General features: G+C 56.5%; 1 protein-coding gene across 3 annotated transcripts; it reads right to left on the reverse strand.

Moving 5' to 3' along the window:
• Positions 1–3,852: 3,852 nt before the first annotated feature.
• Positions 3,853–23,787, reverse strand: IGSF8 (immunoglobulin superfamily member 8). 3 transcript variants are annotated; one of them, XM_067569665.1, is made up of 7 exons: positions 23,458–23,787; positions 15,410–15,784; positions 12,834–13,307; positions 11,767–12,186; positions 10,907–11,311; positions 10,226–10,374; positions 3,853–4,199 (listed from the first exon to the last, which is right to left on the reverse strand). In XM_067569665.1, exons 1-6 carry the CDS (start codon positions 23,522–23,524, stop codon positions 10,259–10,261), a joined length of 1,857 nt encoding a protein of 618 aa, XP_067425766.1. In that variant the 5' UTR covers positions 23,525–23,787; the 3' UTR covers positions 3,853–4,199; positions 10,226–10,258. The 3 variants fall into 3 exon arrangements, with proteins under 3 accessions (XP_067425766.1, XP_067425765.1, XP_067425764.1); XM_067569664.1 differs by lacking the exon at positions 3,853–4,199 and adding an exon at positions 8,145–8,854; XM_067569663.1 differs by lacking the exon at positions 3,853–4,199 and adding an exon at positions 8,977–9,346.
• Between the last annotated feature and the right edge of the window lie 2,223 nt (positions 23,788–26,010).

A 26,010-nucleotide genomic window follows, 5' to 3' on the forward strand; every position in this document is an offset into this window, starting at 1 on the left:
GGTGGGGGGAAAGCAATGGAGACAGGGGAGAAAGGGTGGGGTACATTGTGGGAGGGGGTTATAGTTGTTTTGAGCTTTGGTGACAGGACGTTCAGTTTTGCATTAGGCACCAAATGCCAGGCGATTTCTCCCGTCAGTGTTGGAGGCCCATTCGCCCAAGCAAAGACTCACCCAGCATTCAGCCCCCCTGCCCAGGCGGCGTTGGGACTGCGAAGGAAAGCGACACAGTTTCCCCCTTCGGCTCACGGAGGTGCTGTGAAGGCAGGCAGTGAGGCCTCGGTTCTACTCCCAGCTCTGCTCGGTGACCTTGGGCAAATCTTTGTGCCTCAGTTTCTCCGGCTGTAAAACAGGGGTGACTAGACTGACCAGCTTGGAGCTCAAGGGATGAAAAACGGCTGTAAAAAGTGCCCAGTGGTGATAATCATATAACAGCAGCAAGGAACAGAGTCTGGCCACCAGCAGAGAGACTGGACTCAAGACCTGAGTTTACCCAGGCCAGGCCTGTCCTACATTCGTTAGCACACCCCTCTGGGTCCATCTGACACACACGCAGTTAGACTGGCAAAACCATGGTTTTGCCGGCTCAGCTTGTTTCACTCAGGGAGGCTGGAATAAGCTGTGCTGGTAAAAGTTCAGCGTTGCCAGTATCACAGGTTAGGGCAACTGCACCCGTATTTCCCTCCGGGGCCCAGTAAAGGCGCCTACTCTTAGGAGTTCAGCTTCCCCGCTGTTGCTTTTCTGGGTGGAGTCCTTCAGGCAGGGGTATCTGCAGGCTGCACGGTTCCCTGCCTTCTCTGTGTATTTCCCAGCACAGCCAGATTGCCCCAGGGCACCGGCTCGCTTTCTCTTCGGAGATGGTGGACAGGTGTAATTGCTACAATTATAAGGTACCGCGCAGCACTCCCAAGGCAAGTCGGCTTTATTCTTAAGATAAAAGCATTACAGAGGAAACACTTTCAAAGCAACTTCCACCCCTGCTCATAAGCACCCCAGAATTTCTCATGGATTCTGGCAGAAGGAGTCCTTCAGGTCCCGTGCCCCCCCCCCCCCCGCTTTGTTGGTACAAGTTCATCACAACGTCAGCTCTGAATAACTGCTCAGTCTTATGGGGCCTCGGTAAGCACCATCCTTCCAAGCCTTCTCCATGAATCAGGGCCCTCTCTGGATTTGGGGTCCTCTCCATTTGCCAGAGAAGGCCCTGAACCAGTTTAAAACCAGGCAATCTATCCAAAAACCCTTTATTTGGTTGTTGGTTCCTGGAGAATCCAGTCTGAACCACTATATGTGCCTGTGGCAATACATACAATTCCACACACAGACACAACTGCAGGTTTAATGCCATGGACCCAAAAGATATTGACCTAATTCAAGAAGATTTAACCTAAATTCATTCAGGATAGTGCAGGAAATTGTTAGTGTGTCACAGCCAGTGTAAGCTGGGAGCACTTTGGGAGTATGGTATATGGATATAACTCCTCCGGCCTTAAACTGTGAGCTCTTGGAGGCAGAGGCTATCTTTGAGGGATGTGTGCACACACCACCTAGCACCATGGTGGCCTGATCCTGCCAGGGGCCTGCAGGCATCGCTGGAATACAGACAATAAATACTAACAAGCATTCTGAGCTGTAAATGGTACTCTTTTTACAAAGGGCCCAAACTAACCCTCAGATTCAAACGGTCCAGTACTCAGGGGCGTTCAGAGCCCATTTGCTGGCAGCAGTAGTAGGCTACTATCCTCTTATGAGGTCACTGGAGGGGAGGGCTTGACACAGACTTTCCAAGCACGTTCCATTTACACACTATAACAATTTGCACAGTCTGTGTCTAGAGCCCTTCTCCATAACCCTGCTGTGACTTCTTTCAGCTGGAAGTTTCCAGAGCACCACAGGGCCCTTGGTGCCAAATTGATTCTCTGGAATCTACTCACATGGAGTCATCCGCCCCAGAAACGCACCCCCTGGGGCGGAGGGTGGCTCTGACGAGGGAGGTAAAGCGAGCGGAAGCTGTGCGCCTTTACACAGCACACCAGAGATGGGATTTGGACCAGGACTGCTTTGGACCATTTACCTAACAAGTTAAAGGGTTTGAACTCCTGGCGCGTCATCAGCGCAACACAGCGCCCCACCACGTGAGCTCCAGGTAGCGATCTTAGGCTGTTATACTCTTATATGGAGCAGTAACTAGAGGGGATGTGCGTGAGGAAAAGCTTGACTCACATTTTGCATTTCAACACAATTTGCAGCCAGCTGGCAGGGCGATGCACTCAGAGCCTGCCTGCGCGTCTGGCGCAGAGGCTAGCTAAGGTCTGAATGTAGCGTTCAACACACGCTTGAAACGCCAAGAGCCGTGATGAAGCTGCAGCTTCAGAGCTTCTCCGCCGGCAAAAAGGGGAAAGGAAACCATTTTAAAGAACTGCAGCGGGGCAGTGGGAGGATGCAAACGTGCAGGCGCAGGGGGTGGAGGGGAAGTGAAGCAAAAAAGCTTTGGACGTTGGAGACATCACGGCGGGGGAGGGAGGGGGGCTGGAAAGCGCATACCCAGAATGCCTCAGCGTTTGAAGTCTGTGTCCCCTGGGGGGCAGCGCGTCCAAATAAAGAGCTGCATTCAGAGAAGCAGCAAAATTCACTGCAGGGAAAAAGGCCCAGGCTACAACGTGACAGCGGGGAGGTTGGGCGTGGAGGGAGAGAAAGGAAAGCGACAGGATGGCTGGGGAGTGGGGTAGGGCCTGGTCTGGCCGCACCGCAGCTCTGGCACTTGGAAGGGAATTGGGGGACCGCGTCCAGTCAGATGGAGAAAGCAGCTGCAGCAAAACTCACTCCATTCCTAAAGCTTCTGGCCGCCTGGCCTCTCCCCCTGTGATCGCAGGGAGCTCTGGATTCAAAATCAATGCAATTGGGCCGTGCTTCAGAGGAATCCTGCACTCAGCAGCTCCTGGTACCTCCCGACTTGCAGGGATGCTGGGATTGCCCCACGGCACTGAGCGGAGGCAGGAGCACTGGGGACACCAGCCACATCCTCCGCAGCAATTTGCTAAGTGGCAGAGCTTGAAACGAGTTAACCCTTCGGCTACTGATACGTTCCCATCACACCCACCCGCGCTAGGCTACAGCAGTCTTTTTGCAGGGCAAGTGACTGGAACTGGAAGGGTGCAACCACAGGTGCTCTGATCGCTGGGGCCCAGCTCTCTGTCGCCAGGCACCTTGTGCCATCACTTACACCAGCACGTGCAGGAGGGGGAACTGGAGAGAGAAGAGGGGGAGCCGAGGGGACCAAGCTGGTGGCCGGGCCTGCACTATCCCAGAAACACAGGTGTCTCAGGCTGCGTTACTGGTTCCTGGGCGCACACTGTAAAGCTCTCCTCCCACCAAGTCTGCCTCCCTGCCCACCCCTTGGTGCCAGCAGCACGCGGCAAGGCTGCTGTTCAGCAGGCAGTTGGCATGGGTAACGCAGCTGCCCCAGGTGCAGGGCCACAGGGAGTCAGGCCCAGATTGCAAACAAGACAGGAAGCCCTTTCCTCCCCTCCCCCGCTGCACTGGCAGCCACTCCTGGGGTGGAACACGGCCCAGCAAGACAGCTGATGGCAGGAAGCGGAAAAGAATCCAGTGTCCAGCTGAGTCCACAGGGGGATTTAAAGGAGGCAGCATGTAGCTGCCAGCGGCGGGATAGGGGCAGGCCATGAGGCTCTTTGAAAAAGCAGCCTGGGATCCTAGAGAATCAGGACCGTGGGACAGCCCAAAAGCAACACCCTGAGCAGCGCAGCACCCGTGTCAGGACCCTGGAGCCATTGCTAAGTGCAAGGGGAGAGAGCCCTACACATCCCAGTCCTCGCACCACACGGATCCATTGGGGTCAGCACAGCCTATGGGGAGAATGCCCCCATCCCTGCAGCACAGCATCCCCTAGCACCACACTGGGGCATTGGCTCCTAAGGTTTGACTTGTAACAACAGCAGGGGCAAGCTGTCCACACTGCAGGGTGTATATTACACTGCCACAACCCCTTTAATTTGCATCCCCCCATCCTGAGTCAGGCTGTGGACTTCCTCATGGCTGAGAGGCAAAGAAAACCAAAGTAGAGGACAGGCTCTGCTCCACCTCCAGGGGTTTCCAGCTCAGCGATGCTGCGGTTTGCGCGGCACGATCGTCCCAGGAGCGGCTGGACAGGTTCAAAGCCAGTGAGGGATGCTCTATTCATCCATCTAGGGGCAGATATCGGGCTGAGCGCCTGTCTCTCAGGCCCCACTCCATCCTCCTGCCATCCCGCTGAGTTAATTATCCACCTTGTACCAATGGGGAAACTGAGGCAGAGATTGCCAGACCTGCCGGAGGTTGCCCAGGAAGTCTCTGCCAGAGGTGGGAGCTGAAGCCCAGTCATGCTGGCTCACAGCTCAGGGCGCTGGTGGCCAGGCTAACCTTCCTCTGAGAAGGACCCCAGGCCCTGTGCTGTTGGCCCGTAGGGACCACACCATCCCCAAGGCCGAGAACTGCTGCCAGCAGCAGCTGTAGGGGCGGGTCTGCAGCACTCTGTGCTAGCGGGATCTGTGGCTGCACTGTCCTCAGGCATCTGTGAGGGGAAGGGATGTGCCCAAGGCCTTACAGTCAGGCAGTGGCGGAGACAGGCCTAGAAGCATGGTCACTCCTCACCCAGGGCACCGACCTGCAGCCCCCTCCCCCACATGCTGCCTCTCCAGTGTTGACAGCAAAGCAAGGCACAGGGAGGCAGAGAAGAAGCTGCTCCGAATCAGTATAATCCTTAGAAATCTTTCCATGGGCTTGATTTGAACTGGTTTGGGCCCAGTCCCAACCTCATTCACGCTAGCATGACTCCACCCGAGTGTCAGCCCATTTACACAAGTGTGAGAGACGACATGGAACAATTTACCAAGTCTCACGGTGGATTCTCCCTCCCTGGCCATTTTCACATCAAGATTGGGTGGTTTTCTAACAGATCTGCTCTAGGAATTATTTTGCGGCAGTTCTATGGCCTGTGTTATACAGGAGGCCAGCCAGATGATGGCCCCTTCCAGTCTTCAAATCTAGGAATAAATCCTAGATGTCTTTATAACAAATCAACATCCCATCCCCCCTGCCCCTACACTGTAAACCCTTGTAATAGCTGGTGCTCAAAGCCCCAGCTTGCCTGAGGAAGACACCATAAAAATAAGTTTCCAGTCCTTGTAACCGGGGAGGAGAAACTGGAGAATGTGACCCTGAAAGACTCAAACCAGGACGCAAAAAGAAAGACCCTAAATGTATTATTTTAAAAAGCTCATGATGTTTAAGACAATCTTTTGGTTGGGGGGAAGGGGTGGTGGTGGAATGCAATTCACCTCTGAATGATTAGTCATTCTGCTCCCCCCAGCGCCACCCCCCCCACACAGAGTGCCTTGGCAAGCCAGAGCTGCCCCAGAGACGACCTGAACGTGAAACTGACATGCACACGGTTCACTCTTCCAGCAAAATGTGGTATCAAGCGGGACGCAATCTGCCTGCGCAGTGGAACTGCCGTTTGGATTGATAATGTCTTCCCATTTCCACCACGTCACGCTTCTTCCGTAGCCCTGGCAAAGCCGCCCATTTGAGAGAGAGGATTTCCCTTCCGAGTTTTCCCACTCCGACGGCGGATTTTGGCTTGACCCTGGGCTGCTCCCCAAAGACAAAGTTTGACTGTTTACCTAAGCAGCGACACACACAAAATTATAAACTGCTGCATGACTGGTCTGGGCTTGAAGATGAACCTACCTCCCGGCCTGCCAAGGAAACAGTTCGGGGGAGAGACGGGGGGGGGAAGAAAATTCAAACCCTCCATACCATGGTCCCAATCCTGCAGTCAGAACCACATGGGTAAACTGCCACTATGGGACCCCACACAGGCACATGGGTCACTGAGCTACCATGCCAGGTCAGGTTTCAATCCACAGAAGGAGACAAAGTCCCCAGAACCACCAGGTGGGGTGAAGGGGGAAGGGGTTTAAGGTGTGTCCTGACTGACTGATACCCCTCTCTGCCTGTGGCTGGGAAGCAAGCAGAGGGGAACTGTGATCCTCTGCAAGGGCAACATCTGGGGCGAGCCCCATCAGGGTCCCGAGGAGGAAGAGGACAGGGGAGGACGTGCTAGGGAATGCACCAAGACAGGCTTTCTGCAGTACCTGAAAACTGCCCCAGCGCAGCCAGCCAGCGGGGCTCCAGCTGCAGTGTTGCTTTATGCTGAGGCAGCCCTTTCACCCAAGGACAGAACAGTTACACCCAGGCCCTGGGGAACAATACATGGAAAGGCTCTCTGCTCGGACGGGAACCTCCTTATGAGGTCACGTTAATGAAGAATGAGTTCAAAACCCCCTCTTGTCCTGCTTCCAACATGAGCCAGGATTTCCATAGCAACAGGTTAGATCCACAGGAGAGACTTGGGATCTGCAGGAATCATCAGTAACTAATCCGGAAGGCAGGAGACCGAGAACAGCTCCGGGGTTTAAAAACGTGAGCCTGAGACGCTGCTGGAGCCCCAGTAACCCCTCCCCCATTCCACTCCCAGGGCTCTCCTGAACCGGCAGTCAAACTGAAGTGTGCACTGCTTTGGGATTTAAACCAAATCTGAACTGTGCTTTCCAGAGATGAAAAAAAACCCACGCATTAACCCCTCACGTGCCACCCAGCAACACCAACTTTGTCCACAGGCTGGGTTATTAACCAATCTAGCAAGAGAGACAAAAAGGAAATACGTATACAAAACCGACCTCCTAGAAATATTCCACATAGACCTTCTGCTTAGAAAAACGCTTTCCCTCTCTAATACCCAACAGAAAATGGCTATAAAGGTTTGGGATGATCTCTAGGGATTTTATAGCACACCATCATTACTAATATATCTATATCTCTGTAGAGAGCTGCATACAGGATCAGGATCAGATCCTCTGCTGGCCTCAGACCTGCAACACCCTCCTTCAGCAAAGCGCGTGATTCACCTAACACTGGAGCAATCCCATTTATTTCAATGGAACGAGTGACCGATTTCGAGGTAAGCGGATGTTTAAGGGCTTTGCTGCTCGGCCCCTTGCTGGATCCAATCCTTGCTGTAAAGTGACATACCTTTGAAGGCGCTACGTCGATTTACACCAGATAAGGATCTGATCCTCTATCTATAAAAAGAGACTAACAATTTATACATCTAAATATAGTGGCTGTCTCTATGCAGTGCTTATCTGTATAAAAACCTTACTTCACAATACTGTACCGCGCTCATCTGATAGGGTAATTTTGGGGGGACACCTCATTATGCCAAGACGGATCTCCTGAATGACCATTATGTGGGCAGAGATTTTCTAAACCACGTAAAGAATGTGCACGGCCAGTTGCCCTGGTTTCAACAGGGACATTCCAGGCAGCTTTGGAAAATCCTGGCTGTCGGGTCCCTGTTACGTTAAATACACAATATTAAAACCAATCACTCTGTTTCTAAAGCACGGTGTTCTAGCTTACTCCCAGCACCCCGGAGGATAAAGAACGAGCAACACCAGCAGCCCAGTGGCGATTCTCACCCACCGCACAGTGCCTTTGTTTGGCATTTCTCTTGCCAACCGGCTGTTTTTCATTCTCGCAGGAACACGGGGGAAGTTTCATTAAAAACCTGCCACCCATTTTTTTTTAGTCCATCTCCACCGATACCAGGTTTTAGGATCAATCAACAAACCCTTATTCTGCGGCCATTGATATGTCTATGTCCCTTTGACAGAAACACATGGGCCGGGTTGTGCCACTGTTTACACCACAGCTGGAATCCTGGCCCCGCTGCAGTTCAGGGGTGTTTCCGATTGATTTCAGTGGGGCCAGGATTTCCCACAGTGAGTGTAAAATGCCATCAGGTCAGCCTGAGAGCACTGGTGCAATGAGCACCAGGGGCAGGGCAGGATCAGACCCACTGGCTGCAATGGGACCATTCTGGGGGGTAGGCCCAACCCCTATTAGCAAGTATTTCTAGCAGCAAGTGGCATGGGGCGGCTACTGAAGGCAGAGCTGGGATGCACTTAAAACCCAAAGGTGGGGACCAAGGATGGCCTGAACCCCCCGTCCTTTGGCATTAGAGTCTCCCTGTTCTCTCATAAGAAAGCAGAAGCCTCCCTTCTCTCAGGTCACCTGAGGTCACACAACCATGGGTCGCGCCCAAGACCTTCACCTCTAAAGCCCAGGGCTCTCGTGCTCCAACCACAGGAGGGGTTCCCTTAGCTAGCAGCAGCAACAAGCTGCCGTCCACTGTGCAGGCTGCCAGCTCGTTACCAATTCTGCGGTCTCCAGTAGATCACGTCTCGAATTCCCCAGAGCACAGAGCCACTGTGCCCCCCTGGGGAACGAGACACCCATTCTCTGGGCACAGCGTCCACGTGTCTGGATCCACAGAGTCCTCACCGAGCCAAACACGAGATGGGGGAGCGGAGAACAAGGGCTACCGACAGAAGGGGTGGAAGACACAGAGTCTAGAGCAGGGCTGGCAGAAGAGGGAAAAGCAGCCCCCCCACGCTCCCACCCGGGGACACAGAGGCCAGGTCGGGAAGGATCAGGGAAGCCAGCCAATCCGGGAGCAGATGTGGCAGTGTCACTGTCTCTCCTCTCCTCCGTGGAGGGGCCTCTCCAGCCTGGATGTCTCAGATGGAGGCATCAGCTTCTTGGCACAGCAACATTTGGCTCCGACACAGGAAAAAAAAAAATAGAATGACTCAAATGGAGGAAGCCAGCGTGGAGTCTGAAATGCTGCCCAAGCCAGCCCAGGGAGGTGAGAGGTCAAAAGTCACAAATGTGGAGGGTGGAAAGGAGCCCAGTGGCCTGAGTGAAGGCAGGCAGGAGAGCAAGATGGAGCAGGTACCTGCGAAGACAGAGAGGTGGGATCAGGGGAGCCGGACAAGGGAACCCCAAAGAACCGTGGCCAGTTGGGTTAGAACAACAGGTGGGCAGGGAAAAAGATTTCGTCCCCTGGGAAATACCAATATTTCAACGTTTTTTGGTCCCAGATCAGGAGAAGGAGGTCAAAACATTGAAGTCTTTTCACAGAAGAAAAACGTTCAAAGAAACGGCAAAATGTTTTTTTCCCCCAGATCAGTTCAATGTTCAACAGCATCATCCTGCGCCGCCGATGGGCTTCACGGGAGCTGCAGTTCAGGTGCCTCACATCCCATTCCTCCCTCTGGGCGAGCTCTTGGCCTGGACCACAACTCCCATGAAGTAGCACAACAAGACGCACTTTAATGTTGAAGTGATTTGGAAGAAGGAACAAAACCTTTTGGCTCCGTTCAGCAAACCAAGGTGTTTCCATTCAGGGGGAAATGGACCCAAAACGACGTTTTTTGTTGAGATTCATCTGATGGGGGGGGGGGGGAAAACCCAAAGTTTCAGCAAAATCAAAGTTTTTCCATAGAAATATTTGGTTTTGCAGCAACTGCATTTTCCATCAAAAAATCATTTTGATGGAAAATTTCTGATCAGGTCTCATTAGAACCCAGATCCCTGCCAGTGAGCTAAAGGAGAATCACCATTAGCTGTTTACAGTACTGGGCTTATGATACTCAGTGGAGTAGATCTGAATCCATCCAGTAGAGGGCAGCAGATACACACAAATTTAAGGGCCAGCTTTTGACCCTTGGCCCCAGCTTCCCATCCACACACAGACTCAATCTATTTAGTCTCCGATTTCTCCAGCACTCCCTTTGTGGAGACCTGAAACCATAACACAACAAGCCTGAGCCTGGCCCCGGGGTGCAGCACGTGATCCAAATCATTGGCTTTCGATTCACCCACCCCAGAAGCTTGGCTCAAGGGTTTGGATTGGAGCCGCCTTGGGACTTCACACTCTGTTGGCAGGGCTGGGCACGAGTTTGGGGGGTGAGTCAGGGGGTCCTGCTGTGTATCAGGGACCCAAGAGCCCCCATCCATATGAAAAAGAACTGCCCCAAGAAGAGTCACGGACGCAGCGTTTCTCATCAGACCCCCTCGACCCCCGTCCCTTCAGAGGGGGCAGAGAGTCTAAACCATACTGGCAGTGCCAGTTCTCCCAGCCCGGTCCGGGGAGCAGTAACCCGCTGCCCAAGAACAAACTAGGCACAGAGCAAAGCCCCCGGGAGGGGAGAGCCTGGCGTTGCCCAAGGGCATCTCCCCACCCCACAGGAGAGGGCAGGTGAAGGCCCATCAAGCAATTCCCTCCCCCACTCACCCCCTGCCTCTTGCCCAGAGGCCGCCTCACCTGCAGCGTCCCGGGGCCAAATTCCCGCGCGCTTCACCTCTTGCGGAGCCGCCTCATGAAGCAGCAGGTAATGGTGGCGAGGATGGTGATGCACATGAAGAGGGCGCTGGCGACGCCCACGATGAGGGGAAGGAACAGGGTGTCCATGGCTGGAGGGGAGAGCAGAGAGGCCTGTCAGACCCAGGGCTGGAGGGGGGCAGTAAACAGCTGGGCCCAGGGACCAGCAGCTGGACAGCTGGCAGACAAACCGGAGGGGGAAAGGCCTCAAGAGGGAGGGGGGTTAGCTAGGCCATCATCCGGCAGGGGGCACGGAGCCAGCCCCATCCGGCCCAGAGCCACCTCCCGGCCCCACAGCTGCTTCTCTGTCACAGAGCTGAGTGCAGGCCGGACAGACCCATGGCGCACTGGGGGGCAGCACTCGGGCAGGGATACCAGGGGAGGGGACGTGCACCAACATGCACTCAAGGCACAGGGAGAGATGGGGAGCACGCAGCGGCACTCGCCCAGGGCGTAGGGATACATGGGGGAAGGAGGTGCAGCGGCACTCGCCCAGGGCGTAGGGATACGCGGGGAGCGCGCAGCGGCACTCGCCCAGGGCGTAGGGATACGCGGGGAGCGCGCAGCGGCACTCGCCCAGGGCGTAGGGATACGTGGGGGGGAAGGAGGCACAGCCGCACTCACCCAGGGGGTAGGGATACACGGTGATGGAGTTGGACTTGACGGCCCCGGCGTTGTACCAGCTGTGGTCGGGGTAGCGCACCCAGGCGGTGACGGCACAGTGGTACCTCCCCTCGTCGGACGGCTGCACCCCATGCAGCCGCAGCCGGTGGCACTGCGGCCCCACCTTGTCCACACTCATGTCTCCGCCCGACGCCCGCCTGCTCAGCTCGGCCACGCCCTCGCGGCTCACGGACGCCACCATCCGGCCCTGGGGCTCCTCCTCCCCGACCGTCAGCTCCACCCACCAGCTGACGGCCAGGTGGACGGCCTGGGTCGACTCCACCGAGATGTTGCACAGCAGCTCGGCCGTGTCCCCGCGGTAGATGGCGGGGACGGGCAGCCACACGTAGACCTCCAGCACCACGGCTGCGGGGGAGAGACACGGACAGCAGGAGTCAGTGCGCTGGGACTATGGCCCAGGGCCTGGACGCTGAACTACCAGGCTGGGTCTGAACCTCCTCCCACCGGCTGAACACTGACGCTGTCGGAGGCCAAGGGCCTGGGACCACACATGGAAATGCCGAGGGGGGGAGAGAACATCTAGAAACCTGACCACAAATTGCCCTTAAGGCCTTGCCCACCAGGCGGCGCTGTAGGGACGGGGCAGGAACAATGGCTGATCCCAGATGATCCAGTCCTGGCCTCTCCCAGCGGGGGGCGCTGCAGGGAATGGGGCTGGAGCCCTGGCTGTGGGGTGCTCACACCCCGTTGGAGCAGTAGGAATCACCACCGCCAGGGGCACCCAGCAGACAGCAAGGGTGGGAGTGCAAAGGGGGGCCCCCCCCGCCCCCCACCAGCCTCCCCCCGCCCAAGCCTCATACCTTCCGATTTCATGTGCACCTTCAGCCCCTGCGACCTGCCGCTGGCCACCTCCTGCAGCTGTTCGTCGGGCGAGCGCACGTAGGCCCGGGCCACGCAGCGGTAGGTGCCCACGTCCCCTGGCTGGGCCGACTCGATCCGTAGCCGGTACGAGCCCGGGGAGGGCGTCAGTTTCTGCAGCGAGACGTGGCGCCTGCCCACCTGGAGGCTGGCATAGCTCTCCCCCAGGATGGCCACCCCGTCCGTGTCCATCTGCGCCAGCAGCAGCCCGTCCCCATCCCCCTCGCCCATCTCCCAGCCCACGGCATACGCCACGTGGGGAACAGGGGGCAAGGGGCCTGACAGGTTGCAAAGAAGTTCCAGGGCATCTCCAGCACTGAGCCGGACCTCGGGCGGGCTGGCCGACACCGCCAGCTGGTTGGCTGAAAGGGAACCAAAGAGAGAGTGAGGGAGTGAGAGCATGAACGCAGGCCCCTGCCCCAAAAGGCCCCAGGCACAGAGATCACTTCACCCAGTGCTGAAATGCAGCCACCTCTGGGGTGGGGCGTGGCTGCTGTTTAACACAACAGCAATGCTGCACAGCAATTTAGGGTGGGGGGGGGGGGAGGAGAATTCTGCATTCACTTGCAGCTGCCTCTGGGGGCGGGGCCGAGGGATATTTTGCCGCCCAGCTGCTGAACCCCTCACACAAACCTCAACCTGTGAAGCCAGCCAGCAGAACCACAGAAGCCAGCTCCCTGGAGGCCGAGGGTTCAATTCCCTGCCACCTGGCCCCACAGGGTCACTTGCACAATGACCGTGCGACACACAACCGCTCTGATTTGCGCTCACTTTGCACTGGGGCAGACGACAGCCCGAGACGGGGGACAACGGGGAACGACGTCCCTGCCGGCGGGGACGGACCAAGAGGCAGGATCCTGGCAGGCCCAGCGCTGGCAGCTCCCACGGGGCCGGTGCCCGATCTCCCCTGGCCTGACAGCATCAGCAAATGCCCCGGTGCCCCATACCGCCCCTCTCCCCATGGGAGCCCAGCCCAACCAGCGCGACACAGGAGCTGGCCAGGACTCACCGACGGACTGGATGGTCACCCGGGCCAGCGCGGTGAGCTTCTCGGCGATCAGCTGCCAGCTGCCGTCGGGGTCCTGGATCCATTCGCCCACTGTGCAGTGATAGATGCCTGCATCCCCCGGCCGCACCCGCCCGATCACCAGCTTGTATTGCTCGCTGCCTGCCTTGGCCAGGGAGAGCCCCCCAGCCCGGTACCGCTCAGCAAAGTGCCCGCTGACCTCCACGGCGAAGTCACGGCGCAGCCCGATCACCTCCCGCAGCGTCTGGCGCTCCACAGGGGCCTTCGGGGCCGACACCCCGAAGGAGACGGAGAGATGGGTGTGCTGCTGCCTCTGGCTCCGGGCCGTGCAGTTCAGCTGCAGCTCCTGGCCCTCCGACAGGCTGAGCTGCAGCTGGGAGGCGCCGGCCACGCGGCCACGGAGAGGGGGTCCGGGAGTGGGGGTGGGGGCCGAGACCCAGAGCGTGTCAGGGATCACTGTGGGGTGGGGGCGGGAAAGAGAGGAGAGAGAGATATGTGAGCAAGGTCAGGCCAGGCCTTGCCCTGCCAGTCACTGGAGCCATCGGGGCCAGAGCTAGGGAATCGATACCAAAGACGGCCCCTCTGCTCCACCCCAGAGTCAGCGCCTCAGAGCTGGACCCACTTGGTCCGAAGCTCCAGAATGAGTTTGAGGCAGAATCAGGAAGAGAACCCAGGAGTCCTGGCTCCCAGCCCCCCTGCTCTAACCACTAGCCCTACTCCCTTCCCAAAGCCGGGGACAGAACCCAGGAGTCCTGGCTCCCAGCAATCCTCCCACATTCTAACTGCTCTTTCCTTTCGATGTCAGATATCTCCCGCACCCACCCCAAGGATTTAATCCCCTTGGATGCTGCCCCGTGGCCATAGATGCCTGATGGGAGAGAAAATCCCGCAGATCTCGGGACACCCCGAAGCAACAGAGGCTCTGGATGGTGGAACATCAGCCTCTGCTAGCCCAGCTTCCCTAGCCAGCGCTGGCCCTCCCTCCGGCCTGGCCCTGAGGGAGAGGACACAGCAGCCTCCTGCTCACAGGGTGCCCCCCACCCACGCTAGGCAGGGAGAATGGGGGGTATAGGTGGGGGCTGGGGCCGGTCAGCTGGATGTGCCTGGATCTCCTGTGCCCCGGAGACTTCCCAACCAACACCCCTCTCACCCCACAAAAACAATACCCCAGCTGGGGCTTGTTCTGCTCTATGAAGGCCCCGCTGTGGCTCCCACCCCCCCACAGCTCGCTGGTCCCCTGGGAAGACCCCCAATGGGCTAATCCAAAGAGCCCGGCCAAGTGGGAACATCCCAAGGACCAGCTGGATCCCGGACAGGCTACAGGGTCTGAGGAACTCCGGGGTCTCCCATGCACCATCCTGGTTCCCCTTTCTGAAGAACAAGCACGGAAGGGGTTATGTTGCTCCCTGACAGGACGAAAATAGCCCTGAGATTCCCCTTGGGGACAGCGGGGAGACAGAGGGCTTGAGTGAGACCCCATGTCCGAGTGCAATTGCTTTTCGCCTCCTCAGAGCCGCGAAGGGTCCTAGCACGGACAGGTTCCAGCGGGACCTCTCCTCTGGCTCCACAGCTGGGTCCCACCATGGCCGGCCCCGGGACAGTCAAGCTCACGCTCGTCACTGGGCCCTTTTTGTGCTCCTTGTAGAATGTGCATCGGGGAGACCCTCGACTCAGCAGGTGCCCTAGGGCTGGGACAGCAGAGGCCTGTGGGTCAGGACTGAGGGGCATCAGCAGAGCTGTTGGGGGCAGTGACTGAGACAGCTAAGGGGGCTGCAAATCAGGCTTTGAGCCGCCTTTGCTCTCTCCATATTCTGGATGATACCAAGCCTTGCCCACGGTGTAAATTACAGCAGCCTTGAGGTTGCTCTAACTTACACGCTGCTCCCCAGGACCCCCCATGTGCCCTGGCCAGCCCCCTGACTTGCCCCCTGTGCTGGGGCTGGTAACAGGGTGGGTTCAGAGCGCTTACAGAAGCTCCACACAGGTCGGGGAGGCCTCTGCACAGGGGATTCCTAAGGAGGGCTGCTTTACCCTACCAGAGGCTTCAGCACCAGGTCAGCCCCCAACGCCCCTGGCGGTGTAATTGGAGGCCTGTTCAAAACAGAATCCTCCCCGAAGCAATAGATTCGGGGCAAGGAGAAATGCCTAGAGCAATGGGGCCCTGACCTAGCCTGGAGACGCTACCACGGCACGGAGAACAATTACGGAATCAGTCACACAAATAAACAGCCCGATTTTGCATTACCACCCTCAGCCTTGTGCCTCATCTGCACCAGCACGAATTCGATGCAAGACACGGCCCGGCCGGCAGGCCAGCCTTCGCCACTGGGGAAAGTGACGCACACGGCTCTGGGTGGCAGAGGAGAATCGGGGTCTTTTTATGTTCGTGATTCATCTTTGCTTGGGGGCAGGAACAAGGGGGGCTTAGAGCCGCCTTCCCTGTCCTGTCCCCAGTGCCAGAATGGGGTAACTGGGAGCCAGGCGGTGTGCATGGGGCAGCCCCCGGTCCTGGAGTTCCCCCCAGGCATGGTCCCCCGAGTGGCACAGTCCCCAGGTACCTTTCAGCAACACCTTGCTGCTATAGTTGCCGTGGTACTTGGAGTCGGTGGTGGGCGTGTAGCACTCGTAGACGCCGGCGTCCTCGGCCCGCAGCCGGACGATGCGCAGCTCGACGGCGTCACCGCGCAGCCGATGCACCGAGACGTCCCCACTCTGCACGCGGGGGCTGAAGACGGCGTAGGGGAAGGAGGGGTCTCGAGTGCTGACCACGCCGATGGAGATCTCGGGCGCCGCCGGGCGGTACGCGAACCACTCGAAGTGCTGCAGCGTGGGGCCCTCGTACTCCGAGACGCTGCACGGGATGGAGACGGCCGTGCCCTCCACACGGAACAGGGGCCCTGGGGGCAGGTGCACCTCCCGCGCCCCACACAGCCCTGCAGAGAACAGAGGAGGGGCTAGTGATCGAGTGAATAACAGCGCACAGCCCTTCCCAGCCCCATCTCATCCCTCAGCCCCCCCCGGGGCTCTGTGCCCCCCAGTGCACCCGCCTGCCCAGGAACCCCCAATACACCTCCTGGGGCTCCCTCTAGGGGCCCCAACCCCTGTCAAGCACACCCCCAGAGCCCCACGCCCATCCCCCTGCCCCCCAGGGCTCCATCACCCTTGCCTCCCCATAGCTCACACCCCCCCTTCTCAGGCCCCCATGCATCCCCTGGGGGACCCATGCCACACCCTGCCATGTACTTCCTCTAGAGTACACACCCACTGAGAAACGGCTCCTTCCAGCCTGGCCCTGGGTGCCTCAGCTCCCAGCACAGAGACCGGGCCAGCTGACGGGGGTGGGAAGGGAACTGGACTGTTTTAAGGGGAGGTGACCCCAGGACAGGGACCACAGACGGGACTTGATGACAGACACCATCCATCGAATCCCTTGGTCTTTCCAGCCCCAGATCCTAGACTGCGTCACAGCCCCAACCCCTAGGAGCTAAGCCCCCCAGCTGCCGCTGCACAGGGAGATCGGAGGCCTTCCTACTGCCAGGCGCCTCACAGAGACACAGGGAGACAGTCCCTGGCCTGGAGAACTCACAGGAAACCGAGGCACCAAGAGGGGAAGTGACTTGCCCGAGGCCAGTGACAGAGGTAGGAACAGACCCCAGGTCTCCAAGTCCCAATGCAGCGCTCCGGCCACAGCCCGCACTGCTACAGCCCGGGCTATTTAGCAATGCCTTAGGAAGGGCTAAGAAAAGCCTCTTAGCCCAGAACAAATCACCCACCCGAAAAGGGGTCTAACCCCCAGCCGATTCCCTGACCAGACAGGCTGGGGAGTGACACGAACTAGCTCCTACCAGCTCTGGTCTGCAGCTGCGGCCCAGCCCAAGGACCTTTGCTCCCGTCTCCCAGCATTTCCACCCCTGCTGGTTCCCGCCCAGGGCAGGAGGACACCTAGCACCAGCCTGACGGGCAACCCTTTTTCACAGAGCAGCCCCGGGACCATTGCCTCATCCTCCAGCCGTGCCTGACACCCACCATCTGCGCCTCGACAGGGACAATCAGACTCAACGGGCGATGGCTCTAGGATGCCGAGGGGACAATGGGGAGGGGGAGGGGCAGTGACTGGAACATGCAAGACACACAAAAGACTCCTTCTCCCCCATTGACACTGTGCAAGGCAAGCAAGCCAGACGCACACACTGCACATCTTGGCCATGCATGCTAATAAGAGCATATCTGGGTGACACCACCCAGCTGAGATCCAGGCTGCTCACGCAAAACACATCAGGGACCGGGTCTCAAACAGGTCACATTTCTCAATGCACGTTAAGGGGCAGATCTCCCAGAGCGCTCAGCACCGATTTCATTAACCCCTGCAGAGATGCTCGTCATTCGATTTCAGCCCAGCTCCCAGCAGTTTTGCTGGTGTCGGTGAATTGACAGGCGCCAGCTAAACCGAGCGAGCCACTCAGTGGATGTGAGCGAGTTAAACCGAAGCTATTTCTCTGCGTTGACAAGGTGCCTGAATGGACGCTCTCTTCTAAACCTGGCCCGCAGAAGACAGGCCTCGGTGTTGGACCACAGACGTCAAGGGACCACCGCAATCCTCTAGTCTGAACTCCTGCGTGATCCAGGCCACAGATTATCAGCCAGATTCCTGCATCCAGCCCGGTCAGGTCTGCACGATCTGGAGCAGCTCTTACAGAAAGGCGCCCTGTCCTGATTTAAAAGGAATTCGCCACATCGCCAGGGCAGCCGTTCTCCTAGGTAATTCCCCACCCTGTTAAAACATGCACCTCATTTCTAGCCTGCGTTTGCCCAGCTGCCTCTCCCAGCAGCCTGATCTCATTCTGCCTTTGCCTGCTAGACCCAAGAGCTAATCAACCCTCAGGGACAGATGGACTCCTGTTTGTTTACCACCGACGGCAGGGCCCCGATTCACGTTTGCACTATGGCCCGTTTACACAGACGGCCGGTGCCGCCAGGCGAGGGGCCTTAGAGCTGGTGCTGCTGAAACTCACAAGCCAAAATAAATGAAACCAGGCCCTGCCCTGAAGAGCTGACAGAGAAGGCAGAGAGTCAGGGGTGGAGAGATAAATGGGGAGAGTTTGCTGTTGGGTCACGTAGGAGCACCACGGGAGAAGTGAGAGGCCATGGTGCAGAGGCTGGCGGCTCAGCAAACAGGGAGGGTTCCACGTATAGGGAGTGACATTGGGGGGGGGAGGGGGAAGGAGGTGCACTGACGGCGGCCGTGCCAAGGAGCATGGCTGGAGGTTCCAATTGGCACCAGAACATGCCTTAGTGGAATCACTAGCTTTGTAACCACATTTAGGCACAGGATTACCCATGGGAACCCCAAGACGTTGTGTCCCTGCTCCTAGGGCGCCCGTGGGGACACTGGTACTGCAACGGAGATGCAGATGGGCCAGAAGCGTGCTGGGCAGCCAACACAATCATGCCAGCCCTTAGCTCCCATGCAGCACAGCCACGATATCAGCAGTCAGGCACCGCTGCCACTCTCAAAGCACCCGGCCTCGGTCCTATTGTCCAAGTACAAAAGGGGAAATAGAGGCACAGAGCAAGCAAAGTGACTTGCCCAAGGCCACGCACCACATCTGTGGCAGAGATGAGGATAGAACCCAGGAGTCCTGATTCTCAAGCTCCTGCTCTAACTACTAGACACCTCACTTCCTGGTAGCTCCCAGGCAGCCCAGAGCTCAGCCTGAAAATCCAAAGCCAAACACACCTGCCTACCCCCACCTGTGCCATGGCGAAGAGACAAAGAACACCTGCTGAGCACAGGTGCTCACCGCCAGACCCTGGTTGTGCTTTGAGGTGCTCCAGGGCTCCCTATGGACCCTGGGGGGGAGGGCGGGGAATAGTCACGGCAGCATGCTCTGGCCATACCCCGAACTGGCTAGTAGCAGGGCGGGTTTAAATCGGATTTTTTTATTTAAATCTATTTTTTGGATTTTTTAAAAAAAATCATCAATAAAATACTAAATTTCTCTCTCGTTTAAAAGACAACAGTTACAGTTAAACCTCAGCACAAACACGCTAACCCTACACTTACAGTCTCATAAAAATGAATTAATGGCTCTAGTCTGTCCAGCCTAACTGCCAGCTCTTGCTTCTTGCGTGTTCTGGGCTTTCAGTTTCTGTTTCTCAGCAGACTGAAGTCACATGTGCAAAGAAAGACACAGGCTGGATAGGATCGCTGTTGTTCTGCGCTTCTGTGGTGGTGGAGCTGGGCCAAGCAAGGCAGACGAGGTAGTTAAGACACTGTCTTAAAGGCACAGAGAGAATATTTTCATTGTTTGGTATTATTCACTCAATGCTGTGAATGTGGCAAAGATGAGAAGAGACTTAGAAGAAGTGGAAGGATGCTCCTTAATAACATAGGTCTGCAGGGCCCATTTAATGCATCTTTTAGCCAAAAACTGAAGTACGTCTTCTCCAGGAATAAAAGAAAATGTTGTTGAAGTCGCAAAATACTTCCGTTAACAACCATTTTGGCTTCAGTTTCCACTGAAGAGAGCAGGATCCAAACTAATTATCCCTCAAGATGTTCGATGGAATTCTGTGGTTGATTGTTTTGAACAATGTATTAAGAACCGGCCTATTCTCAGAAAACGTTGTGAAGAAAAAGGTGATAAAATAGATGGAAGTATCTCATCCAAACTATCTAACACTGGATTAAAGAGGAATGTAGAGGATATGCTCAGTATATTGAAGCCTATAGCCATAGCCTTAAACTTCAGAGAAATTGTTGCTGCATTGCTGATGCTGTCAAAATTTGGAAGGTACTTCAAGAGACATCGAAGAAAGAAATACCTCCCCAGAAAGTTAAACTGCAGGCAATAAAGAAATGAACGGATCAAGCACTAACTCCACCTCATTTTCTTACGAACATTCTCAACCCCAGATATAAAGGTAGCTGCCTAACTTCTGAAGAAGATGATGCTGCCATGGCATGGGCATCTCAAAACCAATCCTCAGTTATGCCAGTCATAATTCATTTCAAGGCTGGAGCGGAACCATTTAAACAGTACATGTTCACTGATGATGTTTTGAACAAAGTCACTCCCCTGAATTAGTGGAAATCATTAGCCAGCCACCTTGAAACAGAGTTCCTTCAGGTGCTAAGCCAACTTTTCACAGCAGTAGCTTCCTCTGCAGGCACAGAGAGAATATTTTCATCCTTTGGTATTAGTCACTCAAAGCTAAGAAATCGACTGGGAGTTGAAAAAGCGGGAAAACTCGTATTTCTGTTTCAGTCTATGAATAAAAATGACAGCGGGAGTGGGGAAGATGAGAGCTGGTTGTAGAAGTTTTAAGGACAGCGTACCTTTAGTGTGGTGATGACTTGTCTGTTACACTTAATAAAATTTGAAAATTAAAAAAAAAGAAAAGTTGAAGGACAGCCGGCAACTCAGGAGACGGCTGCAATTGCAAACGTGAAACATTTAAGATTTAGTTTAATAAAATACAAGTGCTATCGTGTTTGTGTGTGTGATTTAGTTCTTACCATTCCTAATGTACTGCTGCTGCATCCGCAGCTTGACACGGGTAATGAGTATTATGTGCTATTTCCTAAATCAATAAAAATCAAGTTATCTAAAAAATTACACAACGTGTACCCTCCCAGATGTTGTAAACTAACACGTTTTCGTGATCAGATCTGCACCACTGTTTAAGAAACATGTGAAGAAGTATCAGTGGGAAACTTGATTTAAATCAATGATTTTCTTGGTGATTTAAATCATCAGTGATTTCAATCGCCTTGATTTAACTCAATCCACCCTGGTTCAAAGCTCTTATGCCAGCTGGGGAGGCGCCCGCATGGTGGGGGATTCTCAGGGACCCTTTTCCATTGCTTGAGTAACTTACAGGAGCCCGGAGGCACGACGGAGAACCAGCCCTGGGATTGTCTCTTTGCAGCCAATTCGAGCCCTGGCTGCTGCATCATGGCAAAGTGCACCCAGCACAGGGCGTGGTCAGGTAACCATGAGGCTGCTGCTTCTCTAGCCACTGGCCACCCTACCAACCTTTGCCTGAAACTGGCTGTGCCCAAGGCCCTGCATGAAAGGTGCCAGCTCTGGAGACAGAGCTGTGGCAGATGCTGGGTCAATGGCGCACACCCCTTCCCTTGATCTTAAACCCTCTCTAGGAGCAAATGGGGCTGGCTTCTCAGATCTAAGGCCCTTCCTTAGAGCTGCCTTTCTGACCGTCCCTAGCTACCCCCCCCGCTCTGAGCATACCACGATGCCTCCGTCTCCAAGGCCCCCTTTTTCTTGCCACAGCCTCTCATCCAGCAGCTCGGAGCTGCACTGGAAAAGATTTGAAGGCTGCAGTTTGACACATTCAAGGTTTTTTGGCTGGGGGAGTGAATATTTTGAGGTGAGGAAAGTGACTCACCCTGGCTTTGGTTTCTAAGTAGAGTTTCCTGGTTGGGAGGATTTAAATTCAGTACGGAAAAAAAAAAATCAGAAGCAGATTTCCCCCTCCCTGCCCACCCTTTTGGAAACTCAGACTGGAAGGTCTGAAACATTTCAATCTTTGTGAGCGCCTCTGAAATTTCTGGGTTCTCTTCCCCCCTCCCCACCCCCCATGAAACTCACCAGGTGTGCTCTGATCAGACAGCTGGGAGCAAAGGGGATATGACAGTTGAGGTTGGGGGTGCCTGTGTCAACTGGGGGGCAAGGGCTGAGAGATGCAGGGAGAATGCAAAGCCGGGAATTTGCTCTCACTCTAATATTTATCAGTGCATCTGCTTTTCTGCTGCTTGGCAAGTGCTGGGCTTTCCAAAAAAAAAAAAAAAAAATTGTGGTTTAAAAGCAGAAGTCAGTTTGAGCGAGGATTTTTTGAGGGCAGGGCTGTTTGACATCACTAGAATTGGGATGATTCCTGTTTATTTGTATTACAGAAGTGCCTAGAATCCTCTGCCGAGAATAGGAGAACAGAGCCCCGCTGTAACAGGCACTGCAGGGATACAGACAGAGCGTCCCTGCCCCAGCTGAGATCAGGACACATTGTGCCAGGTGCTGCACAGACAGAGTGAGATATACTTAGTCCCTGTCCGGAAGTGCTCGCAGCCTGAACAGACAAAGGGTTTAAGGAAAGGCAGGTTTAAATCTTGATTTAAACATGGTCAGCGATGGAGAATCCACCCCAGCTCTGGGTAAATCGTTCTCCTCGCTGTTTAAAAAAATCTATGCCTTAATTCCAGCCTCAGTGTGTCTAGCTTCAGCTCACAGCCACTGGCTTGAATCCAGATGCCTCGGACCCCAATCCCCTGACACAGCCATACAGCCTCTCTAAGGCAGGGGGCTGAAATGCAGCTGTGTGAGGCGGAGGGTGGGGGTGGGGTGAAGAGCTCCTTCATCATGCCTAGCATAATAATTCCTCCCCTTTGACATCAACAAGGTGCAAACTGGGAATTCCAGCACCACCCAGCCCCATCTTTGGAGGTGAAGGGATCCGGTGGTAGCAGTACTAGGCTGTTATCTTCTAGCAACCTGGAGGGGAATATGACTCACACAGCGCCGGCACGCTGTGCTAATTCCTTGGGGTGTTGCAGGAGGAAAGCAGGGTGCTCCGCTGTCCCCGGAGCTCCCTTCCCCCTAGGTTCAGTTACTCTTCTTATTCACCGACCTGAGCTGAGGGTGGGTGCTGCAGGGCAGAGCTGGGTCTGGGAGCTGGGATGGAGCAGGCCGGGCTGTGGTTTAGTGGTGTGGCCAGAGCGCCTTATGCTGCAGTTATTTCCTGCTCCCCTGGGGGAAGGTGGGCGTGAGGTAGAGAAACCCTGAGGCTGTTCTAATTTACACCAGGGTCAGGCCAGGGCCTGGAATACAAGGAGTGCCATGGTGGTTTCAAGCCCCTCCCTGCCCGGTGCCTAAAGTGCGGGAGGTTCATCAAAAACCAGACCCTACCCCAAACCCCGGAGCCAGCCAAGGATCAAAGCCCAACAGACCCGAGGGAAGGAAGCAATAACAAAATAAGGAGCAGGCTCAATAAAGGGAGAAAGATGGAATCCTTTCCCCTTCCTCCCCCCAATCGCTGCTGCCCTCGGAGGGCTGGGACTGTGCTAGCAGGCGGGTGGTGCTATAAATGGGGGGCAGGCCCCCCTGCCTTGGCCTGCCTGGCGCTGCGGGGGGGGGGGGGAGCCCTGGGTGGCAGAGGCAGCCCTGGAGATGCGTGTGGGAGAGGTAAGCCCCATGCAGACGCAGGGCTGGGGTGTCTGGGGGAGCTAGGAGGCGAGGCCCCTGCTCCACTCTCAAGGCAGGAGGCTGTGGGGAAGGGGGGGTCACGTAGGGCCCTGCTCCCCTTAGCTTGGTGGGGGAATCAAGGGCTGTGAACCTTCCTCCCCAGGGCCCAGCACCATGCTGCCAGGGGGCAGGGCTCCCCCCCAGCCGCCCCCCCCCCGGCGCCAAGGGGGCAGGGCTCTCCCCAGCCACACGCACCCCCCCCCTCCGCCAAGGGGGCAGGGCTGCCCCATCTCCAGCAGCACACAATCCAGAGATCCCCCCTCCCCATACACGCCAAGCAGCCGGGGCTCCCCCCCCGTACCCCCACCACGCCAAGAGCCCCGGGACCCCCCCAGCCCGCGACTCACCCATCAGCAGCAAGACGGAGCCCAGCAGCAGCGTGTCCCGGGGCAGCGGCTCGCTGGCGGCCCCCATGGTGGCTGGCCCCGGCCGGTGGCGGGAGGGCTGGGAGCCTTCGCCGAGGACGCGGAGCTCCGGGGAGGGGCGAGCCGCAGCCGGCCCGGTTCCGTTCGCCCTGCCCCGGCCCGGCTCAGCCGGATCGCAGCGCGCAGCGCTCGCCGAGCTGGGAGCAGCCGCTGGGCGGCCCGGATCGATCCCCCGGCCCGGCCCCCGCCGCAACCAGCGCGTCCCTCCCCCTGGCTCCGCGCGATAGCCCGGGCGGGGTGGGGGCGGGAATGGCCCCCGAGACCCTCTCAATGTCCTGCCTGGCCGAGGCGGCCTCCCCGCGGGAGGAAGGGAGCGGGGCCGGGCTGTTGTTGCGTTCCGCGCTGAGCGTCGCTGCTGTGTGTGTGTGTGTGTGTGTGTGCAGCTGTTCTGTGCGTCCCCACCCCAGAGGTGGCTGCACGTCAGTGCTGAGGGGGGGACCCCGCCTCCCCCCTCCCGTGCAGCATTGCGGCGTGGCTGTTAAACAGCTGCCTTGTTCCACCCCAGAGGCGGCTGCCTTTGAGCGCTGGCGCTGTGCAGTCCTGGGCCCTATGCACAGCCGCTGCTGGCAGCTGCCCTCAGCAGGATGGAGCCTCTCTGGGAGGAGAGGCAATCTGGACATTTCCCCAGCCGCTCATGAAATAAGATGCCTTAAATGCTGAGAGGGAGGGGTCTAGGGAGACAGGACTCCTGGGATCTATCCCTAGCTCACTGGGGCCTAATGAATAGCTCGAAATCCTGCATGAGGATCAGAACTCCTGAGTCCTATTCCCAGCTGTCACCACATGCTGTGTGACCTTGTGTGACTACTCTCCTTTCTCCATGCCTCAGTTTCCCCAATGTATAAGGCATGTGACCCTGACCTACCTTGCAGGACTGGAGGTGGCTGGGGGCGGGGGAATTGCTGGCAGGCTTAAATCATTAAAATCCATGCCTCGGGGCGAGACTTTTCAGGTGAAAGACCGTTACTGCTAGGAGAGGAGTCACCAGGTGGCGCAGTCACACCCAGTAGTACAAGGTCTGAAGCACAGGGTTGTTGTCACTTCTGGGGCGGGGGCGGTGTTGGGCTGGGGGAGCTGTTGCAAGCAGTGGGGCAGTTTGCTCCCTGCTGGAAGCTCTGGAAGGAGACTCAGTTCTTGGGGTAGAGCTGTCCCCTGGGAACCGGGCATGGGGGTGTGGGCTGAGACACATGAGGGGGGGGTTGCCTGCCTGCTGTCTGGGACACCTCTGCTCCAGGACTGGTGAATATAATGTAAATAAACAAGTGACACTAAGAATACACATGAGCTCCAGCTCACAGGTTTCTCCCCCACTAGGCCCCACAGTCTGCTACTGTGTGGGAGAGGAATGACAACATTAACCCCGCTGCCCCTCCTATCATGCCATGGTCTCCTGCCCACAAGACCCATCGAGCTGCCTTTCAAACTCAGCTCAGCTGTACTGCTGGGAAACTTCCCCAGAAGCCAAGAATACCCCCTCCCCACCGACACACACGCTCACCCTTGGGCATGAACTAAGCCCTGGATCCATACCCCAAAGATGGAGACATTCAGGACCAGCTTGAGGCTTGGTAGATTGGGCCCAGGCCCTACTTTCAAGGGGTTTGATGCTGGCTCTTTACCATCCCCGTAGTGTCTTCCAGGAACTTGGGTTCCTGGGAATTCCTTCTCCCTGGGATCCAGTAAGAACCTGCCTGAATCCCCAGAGCTCTGTGCTAGGCCCTTTGGTCGTCCGTGCAGAACAGCTGGGACGCTGCCCTGAAAGGGGCATTGAGGATACCCCACCTGGCCCCACCACGGCCTTCCTGCCACCCTCACCTCAGCATCGGGAGGAAGGTGCTATTTAAATTACAAGGCAGTGTAAATTACAGCAGCCTTAACTCTGCTCTAAGTTACCCCAGAGTCAGTTCAGAACCTGGGACCAAGGAGACAGAGAGCCACCATGCCCCTTCTAACCAGGCATCAGCTGAGGATCGCACCCGCATCCAGCCCACTTGGCTGTCTCAAGGAGCCTGATTTCCTGTCCCCTGCCCCTTGTATGTGATTCACATCAGTGCAGAGCAGGTGTGAACCCCTCCTGGATGCATTGCATGCCCCTTTCCACTGGGATTGCACAAGCAGCAGGAGACAAAAACTGGCCCCCAGGGGTTTAAATGACAGGATAAAAGGATCATGAACTTAAATGAAGGATCCAACCCACTCCCTCCAGAGAAATAGTTCCAGATCCACTCCACCCACCCCCAGGCCTCCTGCTGCTCCCACCAGCGGCTGTGATGCTGTGGGTTGTCTGCAGAAGCAATTATCTGCAGCCTGGCCCATTCTGGTCAATATTTCCTGCACAGCTTGTTGGATGCTATCGATCCCGCTCTGGTCAATGCAGATTAATTTCCCCAGGGGAAATTGCAGGCGAGCTGTCAAAGCGGCCGCCTGCTAATGGGTTTTCTGAGCCCCAGAGCAACAGGTCTCAGCCCCAAGCAG

This window comes from Emydura macquarii, unplaced genomic scaffold, assembly GCF_026122565.2.
Source record: "Emydura macquarii macquarii isolate MOO-44397 ecotype Brisbane River unplaced genomic scaffold, CSIRO-AGI_Emac_v2 contig_2924, whole genome shotgun sequence".
NCBI lineage: Eukaryota > Metazoa > Chordata > Testudines > Chelidae > Emydura > Emydura macquarii.

Coding starts and splice junctions, on each gene's coding strand:
- IGSF8 (XM_067569665.1), bottom strand. CDS start 23,524: ATGGGGGCCGCCAGCGAGCCGCTGCCCCGGGACACGCTGCTGCTGGGC. Junction 12,187..12,833: donor GGTGACCATCCAGTCCGTCG/GTGAGTCCTGGC, acceptor GTTCCCTTTCAG/CCAACCAGCTGGCGGTGTCG. Junction 11,312..11,766: donor GGTGCACATGAAATCGGAAG/GTATGAGGCTTG, acceptor TCTCCCCCGCAG/CCGTGGTGCTGGAGGTCTAC.